General features: G+C 38.7%; 1 protein-coding gene across 1 annotated transcript in view; it reads right to left on the reverse strand.

The window, feature by feature from the left end:
• Positions 1-25,666, reverse strand: part of Dthd1 (death domain containing 1) — a 68,263-nt gene that overhangs the window by 30,627 nt on the left and 11,970 nt on the right. The window contains exons 5-7 of the mRNA XM_045130342.1: positions 24,375-24,625; positions 4,772-4,936; positions 1,339-1,628 (exon numbers count right to left, since the gene is read on the reverse strand). Of these exons, the coding sequence (XP_044986277.1) occupies positions 1,339-1,628; positions 4,772-4,936; positions 24,375-24,625 (706 nt within the window). The remainder of the gene's footprint in view (positions 1-1,338; positions 1,629-4,771; positions 4,937-24,374; positions 24,626-25,666) is intronic.

The following is a 25,666-nucleotide window of genomic DNA, read 5'->3' on the forward strand; positions in this document are numbered from 1 at the left end:
ATTGAGCATGTGACTTCGGTTTCCAGTACAGACAATAGGACACTCGGTTCCATTGGCTCTGAGGAAAACAGCAGCTCATTCCCATTTAGGCAGTAGTAGAACCCAGCTACTGTCCCCAGTATTACAGAAAAATCATTTGCATCATTAGTCTAGGTGGGGAAACTTCTGGTTTTTACTATAGCCCATCAGAGATTTCCCCAAGGGTGGACAATGTGATTTCTGCTCCCGAAGCCAAGTAGGGAGGAATATTTTCCACCCTTCCTTCCTCTCTTGTCTCCCTGCCCTTCCTCTTCTTTGACATCCATGTCTTACTACATCCAGTTAGGGGCACAGATGACTGAGACTCTGTGTGGGAGAGTGGAGGACATACTTCAGATGAGAAGATATTGAATCTCACCTATTCCTGTAATATCAGAGAAGGGGCAAGATTGATTTTATGCCTCACTTTCTTTGTAAGCAACCACAACTATTTGAGGCTTGGAGTCATTTGGAGATAAAATAGGTATCATGAGATTCAATGGGATATATATTAGTTTATAAATATACAGAGACTAATACCTCAACTCAAGTGTACAGCAAGACTGCTGGACCACAAATCCCTACAAATCCTTTTCTTACTTCTCCCTCATGCCCCAAATTATAGGTACACCTATGTGATTCTACTCTGCCTCTGGGGGTAAGAAACTGGAAGGTGTGGCCTTATAGAAAAATAAATACCATAATAATATACTTGGTTTACCCAATGCCATAGCCTAGAAACCAAGTACACTAAAGAGTTGGTTGTTTCCTACATACATTTTCTGGTTGCCTGGGAGCTGTGACCTGCTATCATTTTTCACCATCAGAAAAGATCATCATACCTCACATTGCTAGGAGAGAAAAGGCCAAAACTTTAACCATGTACCATTTCTACTTGAATACATATTGCTTTTATACTAGTCATAAGGTGAAAATTTAGGATCAAACCATTATAAGTAAAAAGACACCTATCACATTACATATGCTTCTTAACATATCAGTGTTTCTGTACAGAAATACACTCATGTGGCTGAGTGGAAGCAGGGAGGCTTTTCAGGCTACTGCTTATCCGGTGTCCCTTATCATCACAGAGAAGACTATTTCTCAAAGAATGTTTCTCAGAATCCTTTCACAAAGGGACATACATTCCCCAAGTAGAGAAGAGACTAAAAAGGAATGAGGAAATCAGTATTCCATGTACCTAAAAGATCTCCAGAATTCTCTAAGGGGAAGTTTCCTTGGTATTACAAGTTTAGGTACTTGCTTCTGAGGTTGTAGTTTATACCCATAGAAAATATGAAAGGGCTTTTTCATACTCACTTGAACCAAATATGTTTCCAGTAAACCTTAGAAGCAGGTGTTCTCCTTCTCTTACTTGGAAATGGCGAGATGATTCTGGAAGTCCTCCAAACCCTTCTAAGCGCAAGCTCTTAAGTGCCTGGTTTACCTCCTTGGAAGGCACCACCAAGATAACTATTCTGTGTGGATTGTCTTTCTGGTGAGATAGTACTATGCAGGCAGTGGTGCTGAGTGAAGCTTCCTCTAATGCCTTCACAAAAGAAACCAAGTTGCTACTGTCCACAAGGGAGGAGAGGTGGAGGACAATGAACCTGCAGAGGAAGAAAGAGGAGAGACCTGAGGGCAATGCAACAACCTCTGAACACCACCATTATTGATGCCCAATAATACCTAAGAAAAAAGCCTGTATCCTCTAACCATTCTTTTAAAACAAGCATTCTGATTACCAACGGCTTAAATTAATGAAAAACTTTAGTGACAGTGCTAGTAGTCATGTAGCTAGTACAGATGAAGCAAAAACTTAGTTTGGATCAAAATAATTTTAAAAGATGTTTTTGTTTGGTTTGGCTCTTAAAGTATTTTTATTTATTTATTTATTTGAAAGAGAGGCAGAAAGAATGAGAGTGAGTATGGGTGCACCAGGGCCTTCTGCCATTGTCAATAAACTCCAGATGCATGCACCAGTTTGTGCATCTGGCTGAATGTGGGTTTTAGGGAATCAAACCCAAGCTATTAGGCTTTTCAAGCAGGGGGCTTTAACCACTGAGCAATCTCTCCAGTCCTGGATTGGCTTTTTGATATAAGGTATGTAGCCTGGGCTGTTCTTAAACTCAAGGTGATCCTTCTTCCTGAGCCCCTTGAGTGATGAGATTACAGTATTCTCTACCACATCCTGCTACAAAACTCAGCTCCAAATACAACACCATCCTAAACTGTACATTTATGCATCATATAACATTTCAGTCAATTGTGTACACACCATGATTGTTCTATAAGATTATTATAAAGCTTAAAAAAACTCTGTCTCCTAGTGATGGTGTAGATTAACACTATATTATACTCATGATAACTATGCTGTTGGCTTTTGCATTTACTATAATATTCTTTTATCATTTCTTTCAAGTATGTTCCTTCTACTTACATATTTTAAAAGTTAACTGTACAAGAGCCTCAGGAAGCAAACAGAAGAAGGCACTGTAAATATAGTAGATAGAAACTCTAGGTGTGATTATGTCACTGAATAATTTCCAGTAGAACAAGACATGGAGGCAAAAGACATTGATTTTGATGGTTCTGACCCTATGTAAACTAGCTTAATGCACATTTGTGTCTTGGGATTTAACAATGAAAGAATTCAAATAAAAATTTTAAATAAACAAAATGGGGTATCATGGTATCATGGTCCACACCTACAATCTCAGCACTCAGGAGGTCTGAGGACTACCTCAAGTTGAGGCAAGCCTTATCTACATAGAGTTATAGGACAGGTAAAGCTACTCAGCAAGACTCCATCCCCAAACTTAATTAAACAAGGAGGTTCCTTTTGGAGGGGGGCAGGGATAAGGGATGAGGGAAAAGAGAATACCAACTCATGATGCATCCATATGAAATATATTATTAATAATAATAATAATGAGCATAAAAAATAGTGAAACAGTATCACACACTTAAAGTAAACATTTAATATGTAGCACAGTCAGTTACATTGTATTTGTAAAATCTACACCAATACATAGGAATAGGCTAGGCCTTAAGACCAACTCATTGACTCACTCAGAGCAATGTGGAGTCCTATAAACTTGTCATACTAAGTATCCTGTGAAGGCTTACCTTTATAAAGAGATCTTTACTCCCTATTGTACTATGTTGAGGTATGTTTTGTAAACCAGCTTTTATGTACTTAATCATATACATACCACTGAGTTGTATTTTTTCATGAAATATTAAGTAGAGTAGCATGCCATAGGTTTGTACCCTAATAGCAATTAAATGTACCACACAGTTTTATGTATAGAGCAGACAGCACCAAACAGAGCTGTTTAACTATGCTGCAATATTTTCACAACAGTGCAATTGCCTAACTCTTCAGTTCTCATTCTTCCCACATCAAGCAGAGACTGTATTTTAGCCTAAGTGCTACCAAAGCATTACGGCAAAATGCAGAAGGAAAGATGTTGAGGATAATCCATTTCCTCCCAATAGGATGCAGAATAAACAGCATGACTAGGAGAAGGCTTAAATATTCACTTCATTTCTGTGTGGTGAGCATTTTTATGCTGGATCCTGCTATGGGTTGAATAACATGTCCTACAATACTAATCTCAATACAAAAGTATTCAAGTTAAAGCAAGGTCATTAAGGAGGGCCTTAAAACAAAATGGCTAGAGTTATTAAAAGGGGGGATATTTTTTAAACAAAGGAAAGGACTACAGAATGCCACATGCACAAAGAAATGGCCAACAATTAGCCAAGCCCTCAGAAAGAACTTTCCAAACTCTCCCTGGTCCCACCTTGATCTGGGATATCCAACCTCTAGAGGTATAAAACAATAGAAACTCCCAGTGGACAGCCCACTCAGTTTGTAGCATTGTGTGTCAACAGCCCTGGGAAATAAATAGACTTGTATCACAGACCTAGATCATCTTTCCTTTAGTTCTTCTTCTGAGAGTTGTCCTGTAGGAATCCCATGCAGAGCAACCCTTCTCCCATACCCAGGGACTGACTGAGGTGATGGTGTAAAGCCTATCTCCCTGGTGCTCCAGAACTCCCTAGAGACACCAGTCTAGGGAAAGACCAGTAATTTCAAAAGCTAAACCAGTGTTCCCATCTTAATCCCTGGCTCTGTCTCCTTCTTTAATTTCCTTATGGGATCTGCCTGAGAAGACTTACTCAGTAAATGATTTGGTTTCTGCACAACTAGGCCCAGGATAATCATAGCAGTAAGTAAGGTCTTCATTACAAAACGAAAGCTATCTTTAGACATGTGATTGCCTCTCTTCATGACTGTCTACTCCTCATGAACCTTAAAACTATCTAAAACTCTCCTCATAATGGGCTGTCTAGAAAACATGGAAATGAGAAAGCTAAATGAGGGGACTGAAATAACAAATTCAGTTTATATATACATAGTTATGAGATGAGCATAGTATGAACAGGTAATTACTATCCTTATGGAATTTTAGAAATGAAGATGTTATTTTAAAACTATTTTGGAGTTAAAAGAAACCTGTAAAAATAAATCTAAGTTATGAGTGGTTTCCAAATGCACAAACTATCATGCATAAATTACAAACGCATCCATGTTGAGTGTGGTTTGCATTTAAACAAATACTGAAAGACAGTTCATGTTCCTGTTTGACTAACCACAATATAATCCTATGACTCCATATAAAATCATTATTTACTGATATTCAGGAGATAGTGACATGTACTCAATTACTTCCTGTTGTCTTACCTGTCTAAGTGTTCATACATTTCGAATGATACCAAGCCACTCTGTGTGGTCCTCACCAGGACATCATCAAGCCCAAACCAACCACTGTCTCGGCTTCTGAATCCCAGTAATTTCAAAGCTTCACAAGCATTGTTCCTGGGCTTCATTATGGAAGCATTTTTGGTCCTGTTTAGTGGTCACAGAAAGAGGTACAATTTATACAGCATCCATTCTTGATGGAGTGACTAATCCAATAATAATTCATTAAGTCTATCCTATGTGCCAGTAATCATTCCAGACACCAGGAATAAAAAAGAAGATGCATCCCTTGCCTATAGAAGCATGTACATGGTATTTATTTCAGTGTTACCTGAAAACAGGACAGGGTGATCTGTGGGGTACTCACAGGAAGGCACAGAGTGACTTAGGAGCAATAATAAGTGTTCCAGGATGCTAGCAGAATAGAAGAGCTATGGTGAAGATGAGATTTGGAGATTAAGAAAGATTTCATTACTGGCAAAAAGAGGATTAAGGGAACCCTTGTAAGCATGAGAATGTGCTGGTATAAACTTGGATGCTTTAGGAAAGCCAAGAGGGTTTGTGTAGCATAATAGGTAACAGACTGTAAACTCAGTTGCAAAACTGCCATTTCTTCTCCTGTGTGGCTCTGTCTCATTAACATATCACCATGGACAAAATATTTGATTCTCGTGTATCCCACTTTACTCATCTATAATTAATAATAACAATAATATCTATATTACAAGATTAATTAAGTTCAAATTGGTAAAGAATTTATAATTATAGTGAACATAACATATTAATATTCTCATTCTGTTTCCTACATAAAGAAATAGCCAATTAGCTTTCTTGAATAAAAAACCTTCTTATGTGGTCTTCCCAACCCAAAACCCTACAGTTCTGTGTGTGCCATTTACTCATTTCACCATTCAGAGGTCATTGACAGACTATTATCTCACAACTAACCAGTATGGTCCTCTTTCTTTGGAATTTGACTACATAAGAAGTCCAGAGATTATAAACTATAACTTTCCTATGGTTTTCATACCCTAGACTCTGGGTATTAATAAATGCTAAGCTTAGTAAGAAAGGAAGTATAGATGCTAAGGGATAAATGAGAAAAATCAGGGTGAAAGAATCCATGCATCCCTGGAGAGCTAGCCTCATGGGTAAAGTATTTGCTGTGCAAGCATGAGGACCTGAGTTCAGATGCCCAGTACCCAGGTACGATGCCAGGCATAGTGGTAGGCATCTATAGTCTCAGCACTGAGGAAGTAGAAATAGGAGACTCCCTAGGACAGATTGGTTTTCATGTCTAGCAAATTGGTGAACTTTGAGTTCACTGAGAGAACTTGTCTCAAAAAATAAGGTGGAGACTGATTGAGAAAGACACCCACCCAACATCAAACTGTCCTCCACAGGCAGGTGCATCCATACATGCATACACATCTGAACCCATACATGTAAAAGCACATATACTCACACATGTGCATTCCACATTCATAACACTACATACACATCTACATGAAAAAAGAATTCTTGGGGTCTTTATGATGGAAAATAATCATAGATCATATTAACATTCAATAAACTTTTTATTTGGATTCTCTTTATAACTAAAGGGGAAAAGGCCTTGATATAAAGATTGTGGGGAAAATTACTTTGACACTGACCTCCTTGATAAAAATGTTCCAATTCATAAGGGGAAAAAATAATCTAGCTGGATGCAAAGAATGAAAATCTGACACACATTTGTGTTCATAAGTATATGAAGAGAGTAGATAGTCATAAAACCACCTCACTTCCTCAGGCTGAGTTGTCCTATACTCAGAAAGTAGGAATTGGGCTAAATTTAAAATATGATGCACAAAATTCTCTATTGGTTAAACAGAGGATCACATGGATTAAAATGAAGAGTCAAAAAATAGATTTAGCTTATGATTGCTGGGTTATAACCACAGATGTGATAAGTGTTTTAACCCTTAGGTGTTAAAAAGTCATTCACACAAGAAGATATACTCATGTTGAACCAGAATCTTAGTCATTTACTAGAAATTGATCACATTGGATATAATATAGATTTTCCCCTCTAGTAAGAAGTAATCACTTTTTTTATGTCAAGAGTTATAATTTTTGTGGAAACTTATAGGCTCTGAAGTGTGATGGGATACAGAGATTAAACTTCAGCTAAATTATTTGACATTCCTTAGTGCTGATCACCAATGTAGCTAATATCACTATCATAACTGACATTGTATAAGCCAATAGTCAGATGTGATAGTGATCTCAGCACTTGGGAGGCTGAGGCCAGAAGGACGCTTTGTTGGAGGCCAGCCCTGGCTGCATTGCAAATACCAAACCAGCCAAGGCTACATAGCAAGAGCCTATCTCCAAAATATAAGTCACAAATGATATAAAATTGAACTTAGAATATATGATAATAGATACAAATAAAAGTTGAATCAAATTTCTTTATAAAAATATTTTTTATTTCTCTATTTGAGAAGGGGGGAGAAAGGGAGGAAAGGAGGAAAGAAGGCAGGGAGAAAGTGCATCCAACCACTGCAAGCAAATTCTAGACACATGCACTACTTTGTGCATCTGGATTTATGTGGGTATTGGGGAACTGAACCCAGGCCCTTAGGCTTTGTAAGCAAGTACCTTAAACACTGAAACATGTCTCCAGGTCAGAATCAAATCTTTTAATTTACCTATGTCATCCAGACAGTAACAGTTCAACAAATAATATATGTGCTTTATGCATACCCTTAGTAAACTTTGACACAATTAGGATCATTTGGCAATGAGTAGTTCTTGGTTAGAATCCAAAAAGCAGACTTCCAGATAAGATGGTTGCATAGGAGTCACACCAATCCAGCCTAGGGAGGGATTTAAGCAAAACTACACCAATATACATTCTTTATCTAAAAAGTGAAGGTGTATAGGTTTTTATTGGCCACAGCACAGAAGCAGGAGAGACTAAGATCTATCAGAAAGGAGGAAACCAGCCACAATCCCACAGAGGTGCTTGCAGCCCCTGACCTAATCTACATGGATCTGTGTGCAGCCCAGTGCCCAGCTGCTGGAGCAAAGACCAAACAAGGAGATTTTCCAACCTTATCAGCCACCTTGCAAAGTCAAGAAACCTTAACGGGTGACAGCAGAGATTATCTGAGAAGCTGCTTAATGGGACACAGGCAGAACTAGCTGATCAGTTCCAGTACAAATCCAGCCTTCCTGCACTATCCCATCCCTCAACTGAGAGTGCCATGACCCTATGGAGAACACATTCAGCTCTCAGTAGAGGGCATCCAGCACAGCTGAACAGAACACCAGATTCACAGCACAGCACAGAGCTATCAAGGTGGGCACTCAGCATTGTTGATGTTTGAAGCCACCTCAATAGATAATGAGGCCGATTGATAAAAAAGCATGTACATAGGCCTGCAATGGAAATGCTAATCTTTCTTACCATGTCAGAACAAGTTATGGGTTACATCTTCTTGGTTGGCTTTACCATTCTCGATTAAGCTATATTTGGGAGTTGCCTATTATTGCCTTTGATACTTTCAGATTCAAAGGGCCTTTGTCTTTTTCTTCTGTTATTATTGGAAGCAGAGTCTGATTCAGACCCAAGCTAACCTGGAACCCATTTTAGAACAAATATCTCAAACTCCCATCTGACAGGATTAAGTGTGTAGAGCAACACACACCCTTAGGGATTTTGGCTTAAAATGTTTCAATCGCCACACTTGCATATTTTGCACTGATTTTTATTGAGTATATATATTGCTCAGTTGAACTTTAGAATTTTCCAGTAAATTGCTCCACCCATCCCACTAAATACTTGAACAACAGGCAAACACAACACCTAAGATTACTTTTGTGGTTGGGCTGGAGAACAAGAGCTACACTTGGCACCTTAAACTTCTACTCTGAAGGTGCATAAAGTTGGATTTCCAAATCTAAATGTACTTCAGATCATTATAAAACTCAAGCATCAAATCAACTCAGGATGCAAAAATTGCTACTTTATAATATAAGAAACACAAAGAATCAAGACAATGCAATCCCACCAAAAATTATAAATCCCTCAGAAATGGCCCCCAATGAGACTGCTTTAGATTAAATGTCTGATGGAGTTTTTTTTTAAAGTATTCATACTCAAAACAAAACAAAAAAGAAAAAGAAAAGAAAACAAAGAGGAAACAAGTGAATTAGAGAAGAAAACAAACTCCTGAAGGAATTCCAAGAGAACATAGGAAAGTAGCTTAATGAAATAAGGAGGTCACTACAAGACATGAGTAAGGAAATAAAAATACTGAAGAAAAACCACACAGAAATACTAGCACTGAAAAATACAGTCTGTCAAATTAAAGAACTCTGTGGTAAGTCTCACCAGTAGGATGGATGAAGGAGAGAACAGAATATCTAAACTAGAAGACCAGGTAGCAAACCTAATACTGTCTAACAATGCAAAAGACAAGCTAATAGAAAGGTATAAATGGAAATTTCAAGATATCCAGGACACTATGAAAAACGCAAACATAAGAATTCAGGGTATAGTAGAAAGAGAAGAATTTCAATCCAGAGGCATAGTAAGCATTTTAAACAAAATCATAGAAGAAAAATTTCACTAAATTGGGAAAGAAATGCCAATGCAGATGCAGGAAGCTTTTAGAACACCAAACAACCAAAACCTGGAAAGAGTCTCTTATCACCATGCTATAATTAAACTACTAAACAAACAAACCAGAGAAAATATATACTGAAAGCAGAGAGAAAAAGCAAGTCACCTATAAAATCAAGCCCAGGATAACAGCAAATTACTCAACACAAATTTTAAAAGCCAGAAGGGCTTGGAATGATGTATCCCAAGTTCAGAAAGTTAACAACGGCCAACCAAGAATACTTTATCCTGCAAAGCTATACTGAAGGAGAAATAAGGACATTCTACAATAAAAACAGGCTAAAGGAATTTATGACAATTAAATCAGCTCAACCAAAAATACTTGGAGGAATTCTTGAAGAGAACCATCAAGAAATTCATCAGCTCCTAGAGACTAAACAACAAACACACTTTTAAACCTTGAACAGATTGTTGAAGAAATCAAAAAAAGAAATTGTAGAATTCTTACAACTGAACTTGTAACAGATCACTGTAAGTGAACTCACAAAATCACAGAAAGACAACCATCGCATGATCTCACTCATCTGCAGTTCCTAACCTGGATCAGCCTAAGCTGCTGACAAAACTGAATAGCATCTTGAGGCTTGGACAATAGGGAGGGTAGGGCTTCAGGGAATGGAAGCGGGGGAACGAAACTGAACAAAATTGAACTGGTGCCATTAAATCCTATATCCTGGAAATTAATCAGAACAGTGGAGTCCCCAAGAAGACCTTGGGGGGAGCAACTGAATTGAAGTTACCTGAAGAGGGTGAGATGAAACCTAACTTCAAATTTCTCCTGTTTTTCTTTCTTCTCTGTCTTTTTCTTTTTTCTTTTCCCTTGGTGCTGGCCTGTAATACCCTGTACCAGGATGTGGTCTATATCCACAATGAGCTGTTTATCAAAGAGACCTACTAGATCTCCCAAGACAAACAAGAAAGACTTCTATCAGAGCACTTGATTACCCACCAGAGATTAATGGTAAGACCCTACTGCTGAAGACACTAAATGCCACTCACACAGACCATAGAGAGATCTGGTTGGAATCTGGAGGAGAGCCAATCCCCAGAAAATTAACCCATCTAGTGCTGGAAGTAGCTACATGAGCTTCCAGGGGGAAAGGGGCCAACATCTGTCCAAGCAACTCAAAGTCTAAGCGACTCAGCAGCAAACAACCTGATGTGATGCTCACACCCATAATGATTATGCTTTCCATTGTCAAGCTCCCACCAACCTTAGAGAGGGTCTACACCCTTTTAATTCTCTCTAAATCAATAATGGTTGCCCCATTTAACAGGTGCTGACTCCATTCTCCATTGGAGAATCTGCTTCTCTCTTTTGCTTGGGAGCTGGACCTGAGGAAATAAACAAACCTGTGACTCCAACCCAGCCCCAGCTGAAACCACAGAGGAATTGGGGAAATTATCTAGAGAGCTGCTTTCTCTGTGCATCTGATATCAGCACAAGGGTGAAGGAGATCGACACTGAGGACACTGAAGACCTACCAAATCAGAGATCCAGGGGCTCCTGAGTGCCCATCACTGAAATGTACTTAAAATGCTCCCAGCATGGCTCAGGGAATTTTGCAGAAGAGGGGATGGAAATATTGTTAGAGCCACAAGTTGGGACATTTTGCATAATGCATGATCCACAATTCCCATTGGGTTGACATGCAACCCCAGTAAGGAAGGCCTCTTCAGAGAAGGGACAGGAAGGAGGGAAAAGATTGTACCAACATGTGTTGTTTACATACAAAATATGTCCATATCTAATAAAAAATATTTTTTAAAGAGGTTGTGAGACTTCGTGTCATGATGGTGTCTGCCTAACCATGCCTCACATTGCGGGGAAGGAAAGGCAAGAGCTTTGGAGTTCTTTGGTGTTTTTAGGGGTTTTCAGATCCTAGTACATCTCCAGTTGGGGGCATGGAGGAGCAAAGTAGGCTGTCTACTGTTTCCCATGCTCTCGGGAGACCCGCCAGTCCCCCAGTCCCTTCAAGCAGCAGTCCCAGCCACTGTCCAGACATGCTCCACCAGGTTCCTCCTTCACTAACTGCAAGCTAAGTGGACCCAGGTCAGCAGGCTAGTATTTCCCCCTCCCTAGGCTTTCCCTCACATGGAACCTCCACTCATGGTCACTGTCCTACACAACACCCAGCAGTGCATGGACCCAGACTAGCAGGTAATGTTTCCCTTTCCTCTCTCCTTCAGTTTTCCTGCCACAAGGGACCACCACACCCAACTGATATCCCACCCGCCACATCACCCTTGTGTGAAGTATGTCCTGCTGCACTTCCTGTAGGCTACTCAGACCCAGGCCAGCACACTGTTGTTCACTCTTCTCTCCCTCTTCCTGCCACACCTCCAGGACTGCTGCCCATCCCTCCCCATGTCACTTGACCAACAGAAGTCCCACACCCCTGTCCCACCTTGTCAAAGGACCCAGCAGTCCCATCCCCCCTCTGCTATGCAGTCCTAATGGACCTGCTGTCCCATCCCCTCACCCTTCAGCATGGCAGAACCATGATGCAATCCCATCCTACCCCCCTCTGCAGCCCAGCCACAACACCAGTCTGATTGGTCCTATTCCCTCCTACCTCCAGTCCCCCCAGGCCACCTAACCACACAGCCCCATTCCCCAAGCCAGCAACAAACAAACACATTCATCAGGTCCTCAGGCCCAAACCAGAGCCTCATGGGCTTTCCCTCTGACCAAACAGGTCCCAGTGCCATCAGAAGGCTAATTATAGAAAAAAGAAAAAAAAAAAAAAAGGCAGGGGGGCTAAGCACTGGAAACACTTCAAGGGTTAACTACAGCTTCCTCCAATATTAAATAAAAGTCTTATGCCATGACCATAGCTCAAAAGAAATAACATGAAAAAATCAAATACACAGAAATCCAACAAGGTTGCCCAGTCCTGGAATGGATGTCTCTAATAAAAAACATAGAAAAGACAATAGGATCAAAATCCCAAAATGAAGATACAAGTTATGTAACCCTGGCCAAGGAATTAGCAGAACTTATAGAAAATCAACAAAGTTTCAATAATTGTAAGAATGCTGCCCTGGCTAGATTCAACCTAATAGAAAAGAACCAGGAAAGGTTCCAAAGACAGTTAAATGATCTGAAGGAGAAAGAGAGAGAGAGAGAGAGAGAGAGAAAAGAGGACCTCAGTAATCAGCTGGCTAAGATCAATGAAAATATAAATAAATGCAAGGATGAATTCTAAGAAGCATTAAGAAAATCAGAAAATGATGTGAAAAGAGAACTCAACAGAGGGATGGAAACTATACATTAAAAGGCAGTTGAAAATACAAACCAAATTGAACAAGTCCAAAATTATATAGACACTCTCAAGAATAGAGTCAGCCATGTGAACAATAGAAACTCAAAACTGGGACTGGACCAAAGGAGAAATTCTCCAAGACATATTGTCATTAAGATTCCAAACATTGACAACAAAGAGAAAGTCCTAAAAGTAGCAACTAGAGACAAACAACACCCGCATATAAAGATAACCCATCAGAATTACTTGAGAATTCTCAATGGAAAACCAGAAGGCAAGAAGGAACTGGAATTGAACACTGCAAAGTCTAAGAACTTACGGCTTGCAACCCAAAGTACTTTACTCAGCAAAAGCATCCCTCATAATAGATGGTGAAACAAACAAACAAACAAACTTTCCATGATAAAACTCAGCTTTACAACTCTATGAACACAAAGCCAAATGTACAGAGAGTACTTCAGTAAATTTTACACAGAGGAGACAAATAATGAACTTCAAGTGCCTACAGGAAGCAGATCACAATAACCAAACTCAGAGAAGACACACAAAATTACAAAGTCCAAGAAAACACCAAACCACATAAACCACCACAATATGGCAGGGATTAAATCAAACATCACAGTTATTACCCTAAATATTAATGTACTTAATTCATCCATCAAGAGGCAGAAGCTAAAAGGGTGGGTCAGCAAATTAGACCCCTCAATCTGCTGTCTTCAGTACACCCACCACACTACTAAAGGCAGATACCTACTCAGGGTGAAAGGGTGGAAAATGATATTCCAAGCAAACAGAAAAAAGAAACAAGCTGTCATAAATATACTAATATCACATAAAATAGTCTTCAAACCAAAATTAATCAAAAAAGATAAAAAGAGTCCACTTCTTTCTTATCATGGGAATGATCCAACAAGGTGATATCTGTATCATCAATCCTTATGCACTAAACACAGGTGTACCACAATTCATAAAAGAAAACCTATTTGAAAACCAAAAGGAAATAACCAACACCACCATAGTTGAGGACTTCAATACTCCACTATCAGCAATATATAGATGATCCAAACAGAAAATTAATAGGGAAGTAAGAGAACTCAACACCACCATAGATCAACTAGACCTAAAAGACATCTACAGAATAGTCTACCCAAATTCCACAGATTACACATTCTTCTGAGGAGCTCATGGAACCATCTCTAAGCCATAAAGCCTGCGTCCATATATTTAGGAAGATCAGCATAATTGCCTGCATGATATCAGATCACAATTCTATATTGCTAGAAATTAACAACAAAAGATGAACCAGGAATGCCACCATCTCTTGAAAACCAAACAACACACTTTTAAACAATAAATGGGTAGTGGATGAAATTGCAAAACTTTTAGAATTGAATGACAATGAGAACAAATTGTATCAAAACTAATGGGACATAATGAAGGTAGTCCTTAGGGGAAAATTCATAGTGCTAAATGCTTTCATAACAAAGCCAGGGAGGTCCCAAATCAATAAACTAACCATCCCAATAAAGCCATTGGAAAAACAAGAAGAGTCCAACCCAAAAAGCTCCAGACAGAAAGAAATAATGAAGATCAGAGCAGAAATTAATGAATTGTAAACTAAGCAAATTGATGAAACAAAAAGTTGGTTCTTTGAAAAACTAAGATTGATAAATCCATGGCCAATTTGATCAAACAAACAAACAAAAAAGACAGAGAGAGATACTTCAAATTAACAAAATTAGAAATGAAAAAGGAGAGATCACAACAGAAAGTGAAATTGGAAGAATCATTAGGACTTATTCCTGTACTCCACAAAACTGGATAATATGGAGGAAATGGGTGAATTCCTCAACACTTAATAAAGCTAAACCCAGAGCAGATTAATCTTCTAAGCAAACCTGTCACACCCATCAAGATTGAAAAGGTAATCACAAATCTCCCCAAAGGAAGAGTCCAGGACCAGATGGTTTCTCAGATGAATTTTATAAAACCTTCATGGAAGAACTTAAACCAATTTTTCTCAAACTGTGCCACATAATTGGAGAACAGGGAAAGCTCCCAAACTCCTTTTATGCAGCTAGTATCACCCTAACACTGAAACTAGGCAGAGATGCCACATGAAAAAACTACAGGCCTATTTTCCTGATGAACTTAGAAGTAAAGATCCTGAACAAAATCCTCACAAATCAAATTCAACAACACATCCAAATCATTATCCACTTTAATCAAGTAGACTTTATCCAAAGAATGCAGGGGTGTTTCAAACATATGGAAATCTGTCAATGTAATACGCTACATAAATAAGTTTAAACACAGAAACCACATGATCATTTCAATAGCGGCAGAAAAGGCTTTGACAAAATACAGCATCACTTCATGATCAAAACATTGGAGAGAATAGTCATGGATGGTCTATATTTCATTATAAAAAGGCTATATATAAAGCTCCTAAGGCCCAAATAATACATAATGGGGAGAGACTGAAGGAATTCCCATTGAGATCAGAAATAAGACAGAGGTGTTCACTGGCTCAAGCAATAAGATAGGAGAAAGAAATAAAAGGGATATAAATTGGAAAGGAATAAGTTAAGTTTGCCCTATTCACAGATGATATGACTCTATAAATAAGAAACCTGAGAACCTCCATCTCAAAACTCTTAAAGGTGATTACTCCTTCAGCAAAGTAGCAGTATACAAAATCCATGCACAAAAATCAGGAGGTTTTCTATATGCAAAGGACAAAGATACAGAGAAGGAAATTAGAGACATTGTCCATTTTCAGTAGCAATAAAACAAACCCTTGGAATCACATTAACCAAAAATGTGAAAGACCTATACAATGAAAACATAAAAGCACACAAAAAAGAAATTGAGGAGGACTTGAGCAAATGGAAAGACCTCCCATTGTCCTGGATAGGCAGAATTAACATTGTGAAAATGGCAATCTTACCAAAATCAACATGTAGACTTAATGCAATGCCAATAAAAATCTCAACATTTTTCTTCACAGAGATAGGAAAAATGATCTCAAAATACTTATGGAACAGCAGATGGCTTCGGATATCCAAGCATATCCTCAGCAAAGGAAACAACTCTGGAGGTATAACCACACCTGGTCTAAAGCTATATTACAAAGCCATAGTAACAAAAACAACATGGTAAAAACAGGATTATAGACAAATGGAACAGAATCAAGGACCTGGACTTTTGGTCAAGTAACTACAGCTACTTGATATTCAACAAAGACCCTAAAAATGCAGATCAGAAAAAAGACAGAATCTTCAAAAAATGGTGCTGGACAAACTAGATAACCCTATGCAGGAAAATCAAACTGAATGAACACATCTTGCTGTGCACAGAAATCAAGTCCAAATGGATCAAAGACCTCAATATAAGACTGGAAACTCTGATACTACTGGAAGAAAAATTAGAAGGAACTTTTCATGATATAGGATTGGGAAAAGACTTCCTGAACAAAACCACAGTAGCTCAGAAACTTAAACAATCCCTCACCCATTGGGATCTCATGAAGCTGAAACTTATTTCACAGACAAACATACATTAAGCAGAGCCTGTAGATTACCCACAGAATAGGAGAAAAATTTTGCTGGGTGTACAACTGACACAGGCCTCATTTCCAGAATCTCCAAAGAACTCAAAAACCTAAACAACAAAATGTCAAACAATCGAGTCACCAAATGGGGCAGAGAATTGAATAGGCATTCTCAGAGAAAAAAATTCAATGTCAAACACACACTTAATAAAATGTTCCACATTCCTAATCATCAGGGAAACACAAATTAAAACAATTATGAGATTCCTTCTTACCCCAGTTTGGATAGCAAACATTAGATAATCAAATGAAAACAAATGCTAGCAAGGATGTGGAGAAATAGGAACCCTCATTCACTTTTGGTAAGAATATAAGATGGTACAACCACTATGGAAAGGAATATGGAGACTCCTACAAAGGATGACTATAGAGTTACCAACAGGCCCAGTTATTCCCCTACTGGGCAATTACCCTAAAAGGTCCATGCCTCAGTTCAGAGAGACTTGCTCAACCATGTTTATAGCTGCTCAAGAACAGCTAAGAACTGAAATCAACCCAGATGTCCATCATTAGACGAATGGGTAACCTAGATTTTGTATATGTACACAATGAAATTCCACACAGCAATAAGGTAAAATGACACAATGAAATTTGAAGAAAAAGGGTCAAACTTGGAACAGATAATTCTCAGCAAACTCACCAAATCACAGAAAGATAATTGCCACATGGTCTCACTCATCTATGGCTCCTAACCTGAATCTGCCTGAGATGCCAACATATGTAATAGGCATGTCAAGGACCAGACAATAGGGAGGGTGAGGTGGGAGAGGAGGGAAATGGTGGGGGGGGGGCACAAAAACTGGGCCCAGATGGAACTGGTACCATAAAATTCTATATTGTGAAAGACAGTCTGAAAGCCTTCCTCAGGACCTTAGTAGGAACACTTGAATCAAAGGGCCCTGGAGAGTGTATGATGAAGATTAGCCATAATCTTCCCCTGTTTCCCTCTCTCTCTCTCTCTCTCTCTCTCTCTCTCTCTCTCTCTCTCTCTCTCTCTTTCTTATCTCTTTCTTTTTTATATTACCTATCCTTTTCTTCCTTCTTTTCCCTTGGAACTAGTTTGCAACTCTCAAAACCAGGATGTGGGTAACATCCACAATGAGCTGTTGATCAGAAAGACCTACAAGTTTTCACAAAAGATGACAGATTTCTGTCAAAGCACTTGATTACCCACCAAAGGGCAATGGTAAGACCCTACTGCCGAAGACACCAAATGCTATTGTAATGGAACATGGGGAGAACTGACTGGAATATGGGAAAGACTCAGTCCCACACAGTTAGCTCGTTTAGTGCCAGAAGATGCTACATGAGGCACTGGGGGAAGATGACCCACATCTGTCCAAGCAACTCGTGCTCTAAGCTACTCAGCAGAAAACAACCTGATGTGATGCTCACCCAAGTACAATAATGGCACACAGCCATGGTGGGTAACCAACTGCTCTTGAATTGGCTGACACATTCACCCAGTGGAATGGAACCCATAACTAGAACTGGGAAACAAGTCAGAACTATATCCAAAAAAATGAGTCCTTTCTCCAATATCAAGTTCCCACCAATCTTGGGCTACAAGAGGGCCTACACCTATTAAGATGTATCTAAAATAATAAGTTATCCCATTTATCTGGTGCTGACTTCAGTCTCAATTAGAGAATCTGCTTCTCTTTGACAGATGGATGCAGAACCTGAGGAGAGCATCAGCCCATAGCACTTCACCAGGGCCCCAACTGAAACCATAGAGTAAATGTTGAAATGAGCAAGAGTGCTGCTTTCTTGGTGAACCTGGTACCAGCACAAAGGTGAAGGAGATAGACACAGAGAACACTAAACTCCTACCAAACCAAGATTTCATCACTGAAGTAGACCTAAAATGAACCCAACATGTCCCAGGAAAATTCGTGGAAGAGGGTGTAGAGTGATTGTTAGAACCACAAGTTGGGACATTATGCACAGAGACATTACCTCTTTCACATAACTTATGGCTACCCCCACAATGCATGACACAAAATCCCCAAGGAGGAGGGATCCTGAGAGGGGCATAGACAGGTAGGAAGTTAATGATGCTACCAACATGGCTGTTTACACACTGAGTATGTACATAACATAAAAAAAAGCAGGTTGTGAATGGAAAATCCTTTCCATGTGTATTTTCAGTCTATTTGTGAGTTGAAAATTTCAAAATAAATACTATTTCATGCCAAGCCAAAAAAAATCAAGGGCCACTACAACTACAAGGAGATTGTGATTTATTACTTGGAATTAGCACAATAAAAGCATATAGTTTTTGAAAAAAAAAACACAACATGTTGAGGTCACGGTAGTTATATAAAATATAGTAAACCTTTATATAAAACAATTCACTTATTCAAAAACAGTCAATTTTTCTCCACAGTAAAAGGCTCTGGTTGCATACTGATCAGAATGTATATGCTACCTTATCTATGTAAAAATAATTACTGCATAATTTGGCAAGCAATCATATCATCAAAGTTGGATCTCATATTTAATTTTAGACTATTTCCTTTGTGTTATGAATATTATATAGGCCTTTAAATGTGAGTGTCATGAAAGTTTTAGGATTAACTTTTTCTCAGAAAACCATAATTTAGTCATTAAAATACTGATTTTAAATGATAGTGCTGCCTTCAAAAATTTAAAAAATTCCTATTATAATTCATGCATGTTGATTTTAGAACTGCTTTAAAATAGAAACGTAAATGGAAAAAGAAAGCACACTTTGCCTGAAGCCCCATACTTGGAATTCTGATGACTTCCGGGTATTCTCTCCACATGGTTTTGTATTTGATTTGTAAAGTGGTGACCCTATTCTGCATCAAATTGTGCCTGCTGCTAATTTAATATCTGTTACCAAATATAATCATTTTTGGATATCAATTCAAAGGACTTTTAGCCTCATCACTCCAGAGAGTTCTATTCTGATTAAACTGTCCTTTCATGATCATTCGGTCAGGAAGAGTCAGAGTTTTATCCTACCCTCCTGCCATTCTTCTCGGGTATGGTTGTCACACACAGCACAATGCACGTGATCCCTAATCCTTGCACGGTGTGGCAGTTTGAATGTCTGCCCCATAAACTCGTGTGTTTCATTAAAACTGAGTTTGCAGCAGCAAGTTCCTAGCAGGCAGATCCCTGCTGGGGGTAGGGGGCATGTCACTAGGGGTAGATTCTGCAGTCCAGCTCTAGGGTGTGTTTGGGGGCCAGATAAGAATTCCAGCTCAAAGGTGTGGACAGAGCAGTTTGAGCTGTGGTTGTTTTGTGGTGCTGGCTGTTGGTGATGTCCCCCTGATTGCACCTAAGAAAGGAAGCCGGCTTCTTCTGCTACTGATGGTGCTCTCCTTGAATTTGTAATCCAGAAGTAAATTCTTCTCCCATAAACTATATCTGGTTGGATGTTTTTCTCAGCAATGTGGAGCTGGTTGCAACACATGGCTCTCATTCTCTCATGTCTCAGTGGTGCAGCTGCCCCAGGAATAGTGACCTCTGAGGACCATTGAGTATCTTCTGGCATTCTGCTTCATCAGTGTTTCTGCAGCACATGCTGCCCATCCTCGTTCAATGGGTTTTCAAGGTATAAGGATGAAACTTTAAAAATCTCTCTTCATCGTTATACCTATGTGTAATTCAGTTACTAATCCCCAAGTTTGTGTTCTTAGTGATACCGGACTTCATGGAAATCTCTTACCCAGGTCTTCAAGCTTACTAGATCTGCCCCATGTTTTGTCTATCATCAGCTTTACTGGTCAGCACAATTCTCTTCTCCTTTAGGTTTCTCTCCAGCTGACTTTGGAATATATGCCTCTGCTCAGAAGAAATATGTCCACAATGTTGCACCTCATGAAAGATAAGATTGGTTGACTTCAACCCGTTTCTTCTCAGGAGCCTTTCTTTTTATCTTGATCATATTTACCTGCATGTCCCTAGGGAAAATGAGTTCCATATGCCAAGAAACATATGGATGATGAAGAAAACAAGTATTTGTAGATAGTCATATGGGAAAAGTAACAGGAACTCAAATCTCCTTCACCGAATAGATAATAATACAGACTTTTTAGTTAGAATAGACACACATGGAGAATGTTGGAGAGAAAATGTACATGGAATTTATTATCTTTACCTATGTCTCTTCTTGGCATCTTCATTTTCTTTTCTCTGTTTAATGTTTGAGTATTTGTTTCCAAGTAACAATTTTACATCCTAAAATGTGAACTTAGCAAAAATTAAGTAGATGAAATGTCTGTCCTTAGAATCGGAGGTTTGTTGGAAAGGTGAATTTGAAGGCCTCAACATCTCAAGGATGTTGAAAGGAGTCCCAGAGAGGTGGCCGCTGGCTCTCAGCAGCGGCAGACACAAATGCTACCTGTATACAGGAATGGAAGTTTATGGCTTCAAAGTGATATATGTCAAGTTGAGAAGGGGTGAACTTGTGGTTCATCTCAATTGCAAACTTGATTGGATCTAGAGTCATGTAGGAGACAAATCCCTGGGAATGCGTGGGAGGGTGTTTTGGACTAGGTTTCTAGAATGAGGTGAGAAGATTCACCCTAACTGTGGATGAAAGCATTGCATGGGCTTGTGTCCAAGTGTGAAGAAAAGAGAAAGCTAAGCATTAGATCTCATGCCTCTCTGCTTCCTGGGATACAATGGGCCCAGCCACTCCATGTAAGCTCCATGATGGTCTATGATGGACCGGCCACTAGAACTGTGAGCCAAAAGAACCTTTCTTTTAAGTTGCCTGTGTTAGGTGTTTGGTCAGTAATAAGAGGTAGCTAATGCACAACTATGGAAAGGCACAGTGTAAACAATTAATTCATCACTTAAATAATTCCTTATCTTACTTTGGTCCTTTTTCCCCCACATCACTTTTTAAGGTAAGGTCTTGCTCTAGCCCAAGCTGATCTGGAATTCACTAGGTAGTACCAGGCTGGCTTCAAACTCATAGTGAATCCTCTTATCTCTGCCTCCTGAGTGTTAGGATTAAAGGCGTGTGCCACAAGCTATATTTTGTATTATTCTTTTGAATTTTTTTTTCTTAAAACACCATGTAGGATGTCCCATGTTTGAAAGTAGGTAGATGTGAAATTTCCAGTGTGTACACATTTTCACTTGTAACAATTCCTCTGTAAAGTGTGACCTTCTACTTGAACACCAAACACTTAGTTCATGTCTACATTTAACCAAAGAGAAGGATGATTATTAAATTATTGTATTTATTGAGGGAAGTACAGAACTAGGGGAAGGAATATGAATATGCCCACATGGTCGAAGAGCCCATGTGGTGACCTGGAATATGAAAGGGAGTTTAGAGAGAGAGGAAAAGAAAATACAAAGAGCTCCGGCATGTGGGAGCGTGCAGGCAGGGGTAGAGTGCGTGTGGGAGTAGGGATCAAGGGGTTGCTCCCTTCAGTTCAAGACAACTTGCCCTCCTCTCAAGAAGGTCTTTAAAACCTTACTGTACTGTAGTGGGCTTTACCTTTGGGCTCAGAGTGAGAGTTGGTCTGGGCAAGGGGCTGGCTCATGAAGAGGAAAGTCATGATGCCAAATTGTGGGGGCTGAATTTGACCACCCACAATATCAGGATTAGATTAAAATTCCAGAAAATGTGACCTCCCTCTCAGGAGGGGCTCGGCTTTTTTTTTTTTTTTTTTTGAAAAAACAAATCCAGGAAACTCCTTTAGGCAAGATACAAGAAGTCAGATCATCCTTTGATCTCTAGCAAGTGTGTAGATTGCAAGGACAGATATTCATGACTTTACTTTCACAGGTCCAGTCACCCTAACTGCCTAACAAAGCTACCTGACTCCCTCTCATAGTGAGACAGTAGGATTTCCAAGGCTGTCAATAGACTGGTTGTTGTAAAAGGTGCCATCCCCACCAGTGGTTCTGTTATTTCTTATTGCCTCTGCCCATATCTCTGTATTTGTGGGAACTTAATTTCTGAGTATACAATCAGTACATTGCTTCCAATATCTACTCTCTATGTTACTATGTGTGTGTTTCCTTTGGGGAATATGGAATTGTAGCAAAGGAGGGAAAAGAAACACTTATCTAATCACTTCAAGCATGCTATCTGTGAAATACAGAGATCATTTTCTGCTCTTGTAGTACATACAACTCATGGGATGGGACAATAGGGAAGAAGCATTTTTTTTCTGCCTTTTTTTTTTTTTTTGCAAGTCCAATAAAAGCTGCTTTGTTTTATGACAAAAGAACTTGATAGTCATGATTTATTTTAGCAAATGTGAGAGGCAGTTGATCCTCCAAGAAAAAACAATTATTGCTATCTTGATCAAAAGCAACTGCAGCAGGCCAGGGAGGTGGCTCCATGATTAATGGTGCTTGCTTTCAAAACCTTCTAGCTTAGGTTTGATTCCCCTGTGTCCATGTAAAGCCAGATGCACAAAAAGGCACATGCATCTAGAGTTCATTTGCATTGGCAAGAAGCCCTGGCCCATTCTCTCTCTCCCCATTCATTCATTCATTCATTCATTCTCTCTCCCTTTCTGTAACTGTTTCTATTTGTTTTTCTCTCTCTAAAATAAGTAAAACTAATTTAAAGAGAAACCACACCATCATGGATGATAGAGAAAGGCAAAAAAAAAAAAAAAGAAATCAAAACAGAAGGGAGATTATTTGGAAAGAAGGATTCATTGGAAAGGAGAATGGAGGGGATAAAGAAAGTAAAGAGAGAGAGAATTATTATCAAAATAAATTATGGACATGTATGAAAATTGTCAATATTTTTCAAAAAAGAAACAGCTGCAACACTCAAGAAAGACTGCTTGGTTCTGTTGATGTTCTCCATACAAGAATTTGGCTGGGGGACTGGGAAGATAGCTCAGTGACTAAAGGCCCTTTATTAGCCACACATTTGCAAATAAATAAAAATGTTTAAAAAGTTTGGTCTCTTTCCTAGACACAACTTAATTCTTTAGCTGCAAGCTTCCTAATCCATAATCATAGTAGAAAATAATTGTCTTCTCAATTTCTAACTTTGGAGTACCAAAACAAAGCAATGATGGCTGCAGAGAAGCTACAAGTAGAAACAGAGATGTGAGACAGGTCCAGCCCGGCATCACTTGTTAGCTGAAGGCATTTGCAGTTATCAGTGTCATAGAGTTTACATTTTGTCACTGATGAACGCACACTGGATGCACTATACAGTGATGAATATTTCTTGTCTAATATAGTTATTTAATTATTCTTCTTCTGCAAAGAAAACATCCCTTAGATCTAACGCAAAGGAAGGTCCCTTTATACCTACTCTGTTAGAAAAGGAAATATTAAATGAAACATGGGAATTATGATTAAAATTATTATCATAAAATATATTCTGTTTGTTTTCAGCATTTCATTTTTGTCTGATAATATGTGTTTCATTCTATTGGTGGAGATTTTGTTTGATTACAAAAATTGGGAGAAGGAATATATTTTCAGGTAAATACAAATTCAACTTTCATTTATTTTTTAAAATATGTTGGTTTTATTTATTTATTTGGCACAGAAAGAGAGAGAATGGACATGCCAGGGCCTTCAGCCACTGCAAACTAACTCCAGACACATGAGCCCCTTTGTGCATCTGGCTAATGTGGGTCCTGAGGAATTGAACCTGGGTCCTTTGGCTTTGTAGGCAAATGCCTTAACCACCAAGCTATCCCTCCAGCCCAACTTTCATTTATTTTTAAAAGATGTGACTAATATTTTTCCTAAATTAACAGGGCAGCTTCAAATAAATTATAATCATCATACCACATATTTATGATTATTTCATAAAAATTTTTGAAAGGAAGCATTGATTTTATCTCTGCTATATACATCTCTTATTGCACAGCTCATTTTGGGTCCACTAGAACTAAAATTACTTCTTTTAATGGATCAGCAATATTTTGTTTTCATGTTAAATGTACTTTATACTATTTTAGTATTGATATTTTAAAAAGCAAGCCATCTTGCTACAGGCTTTAATTCAAGGGAGTAAGTTTGTTTAACCATTGACTCAGCAACAGTAGGATCTCTTACCTGCTGAGATACAAAGGTGTGGGCGTGACCCTGTTTGTGGTGGTACTTGCTGTTCTTCTGAGATCTGGCTCAGATTCAAGGTTCTTTTTATCAGCATGAGGAGAACAAGGAAGGAATACAGTGACTGGCTTCCGGAAAGGATGAGTTGATGGGTGCTGAACGTGAATCAGAGGGCTGGTGGAGAGCACTGAGTAGTAAGTGTCTTGCTGTGTTTTAAAATATGCCACCAGAGATGGGTCAACTGGCTGGATCTACACAAGCAAAAAAGAAAAATAAATGCGTGTGTGTGTGTGTGTGTGTATTTATGTGAACTTGCATACAAAGACACATAAGCATGCAAAAGACACAAATTTTAGTGCATTTCTAAAATAAATTTTTAAATTTTTAAAAAATTATTTTTATTTATTTATTTGAGAGAGACAGACAGAGAGAGGTAGAGGCAGAGAGAGAGAGAGAGAGAGAGAGAGAGAGAGAGAGAGAGAGAGAATGGGCACGCCAGAGCTTCTAGCCACTGCAAATGAACTCCAGACGCGTGAGCCCCTTTGTGCATCTGGCTAACGTGGATCCTGGGGAATCAAGCCTCAAACCAGGGTACTTAGGCTTCATAGGCAAGCGCTTAACTGCTAAGCCATCTCTCCAGCCCTAAAATAAATTTATGTGACATAATTTTATATATTGCCCTGTATATTGTTGACTATAGACAACATATTTGAATCAAATCTGAATCCTGGGTCCTCTGTCTCATCTCATACATAACCGAGAAACATTAGGTTATAAGCAACAAAATGACCTAGAAAACACAAGAGACCTTTCATCACATTTCTAACTAGAACTATTGTTAGATCAAATGATCAGTGGAAGCAAGAAAACTGAGACTACTTGCTTCAGTGTTTCTTCTCATACCCAGCTAACATAATTCAAAAATGTCAATACTATGGATAAAATATAATTCTTGTTACTCTGTTTCCTTTCTAATATTTTATCTTCATTACTATTTATGCCAAGTAAGAGAAATCAAGAAAAGAGCATAGGGAAGAGTAAAGACTAGAAAGGTAAGTAATATAAATCTTTTGGGATGCACATTAATATTTCTCTATATATTTTTCAAATTACTTGTGTACTTTATATCTTTGCTCCAAAATAATCTGTTTTACCATAATTATATATGACCAAACATTCATAATAATAAATACTTTAACTGATTAGCTTCTGTCTTATTTTGTCTTATTTTGTTTTTTTACTATTGCCTCAAATTCAAATCTTGAGTTATATAAATGTCCCTGTTGTAGACA

This window comes from Jaculus jaculus, chromosome 11 (genome assembly GCF_020740685.1).
Source record: "Jaculus jaculus isolate mJacJac1 chromosome 11, mJacJac1.mat.Y.cur, whole genome shotgun sequence".
NCBI lineage: Eukaryota > Metazoa > Chordata > Mammalia > Rodentia > Dipodidae > Jaculus > Jaculus jaculus.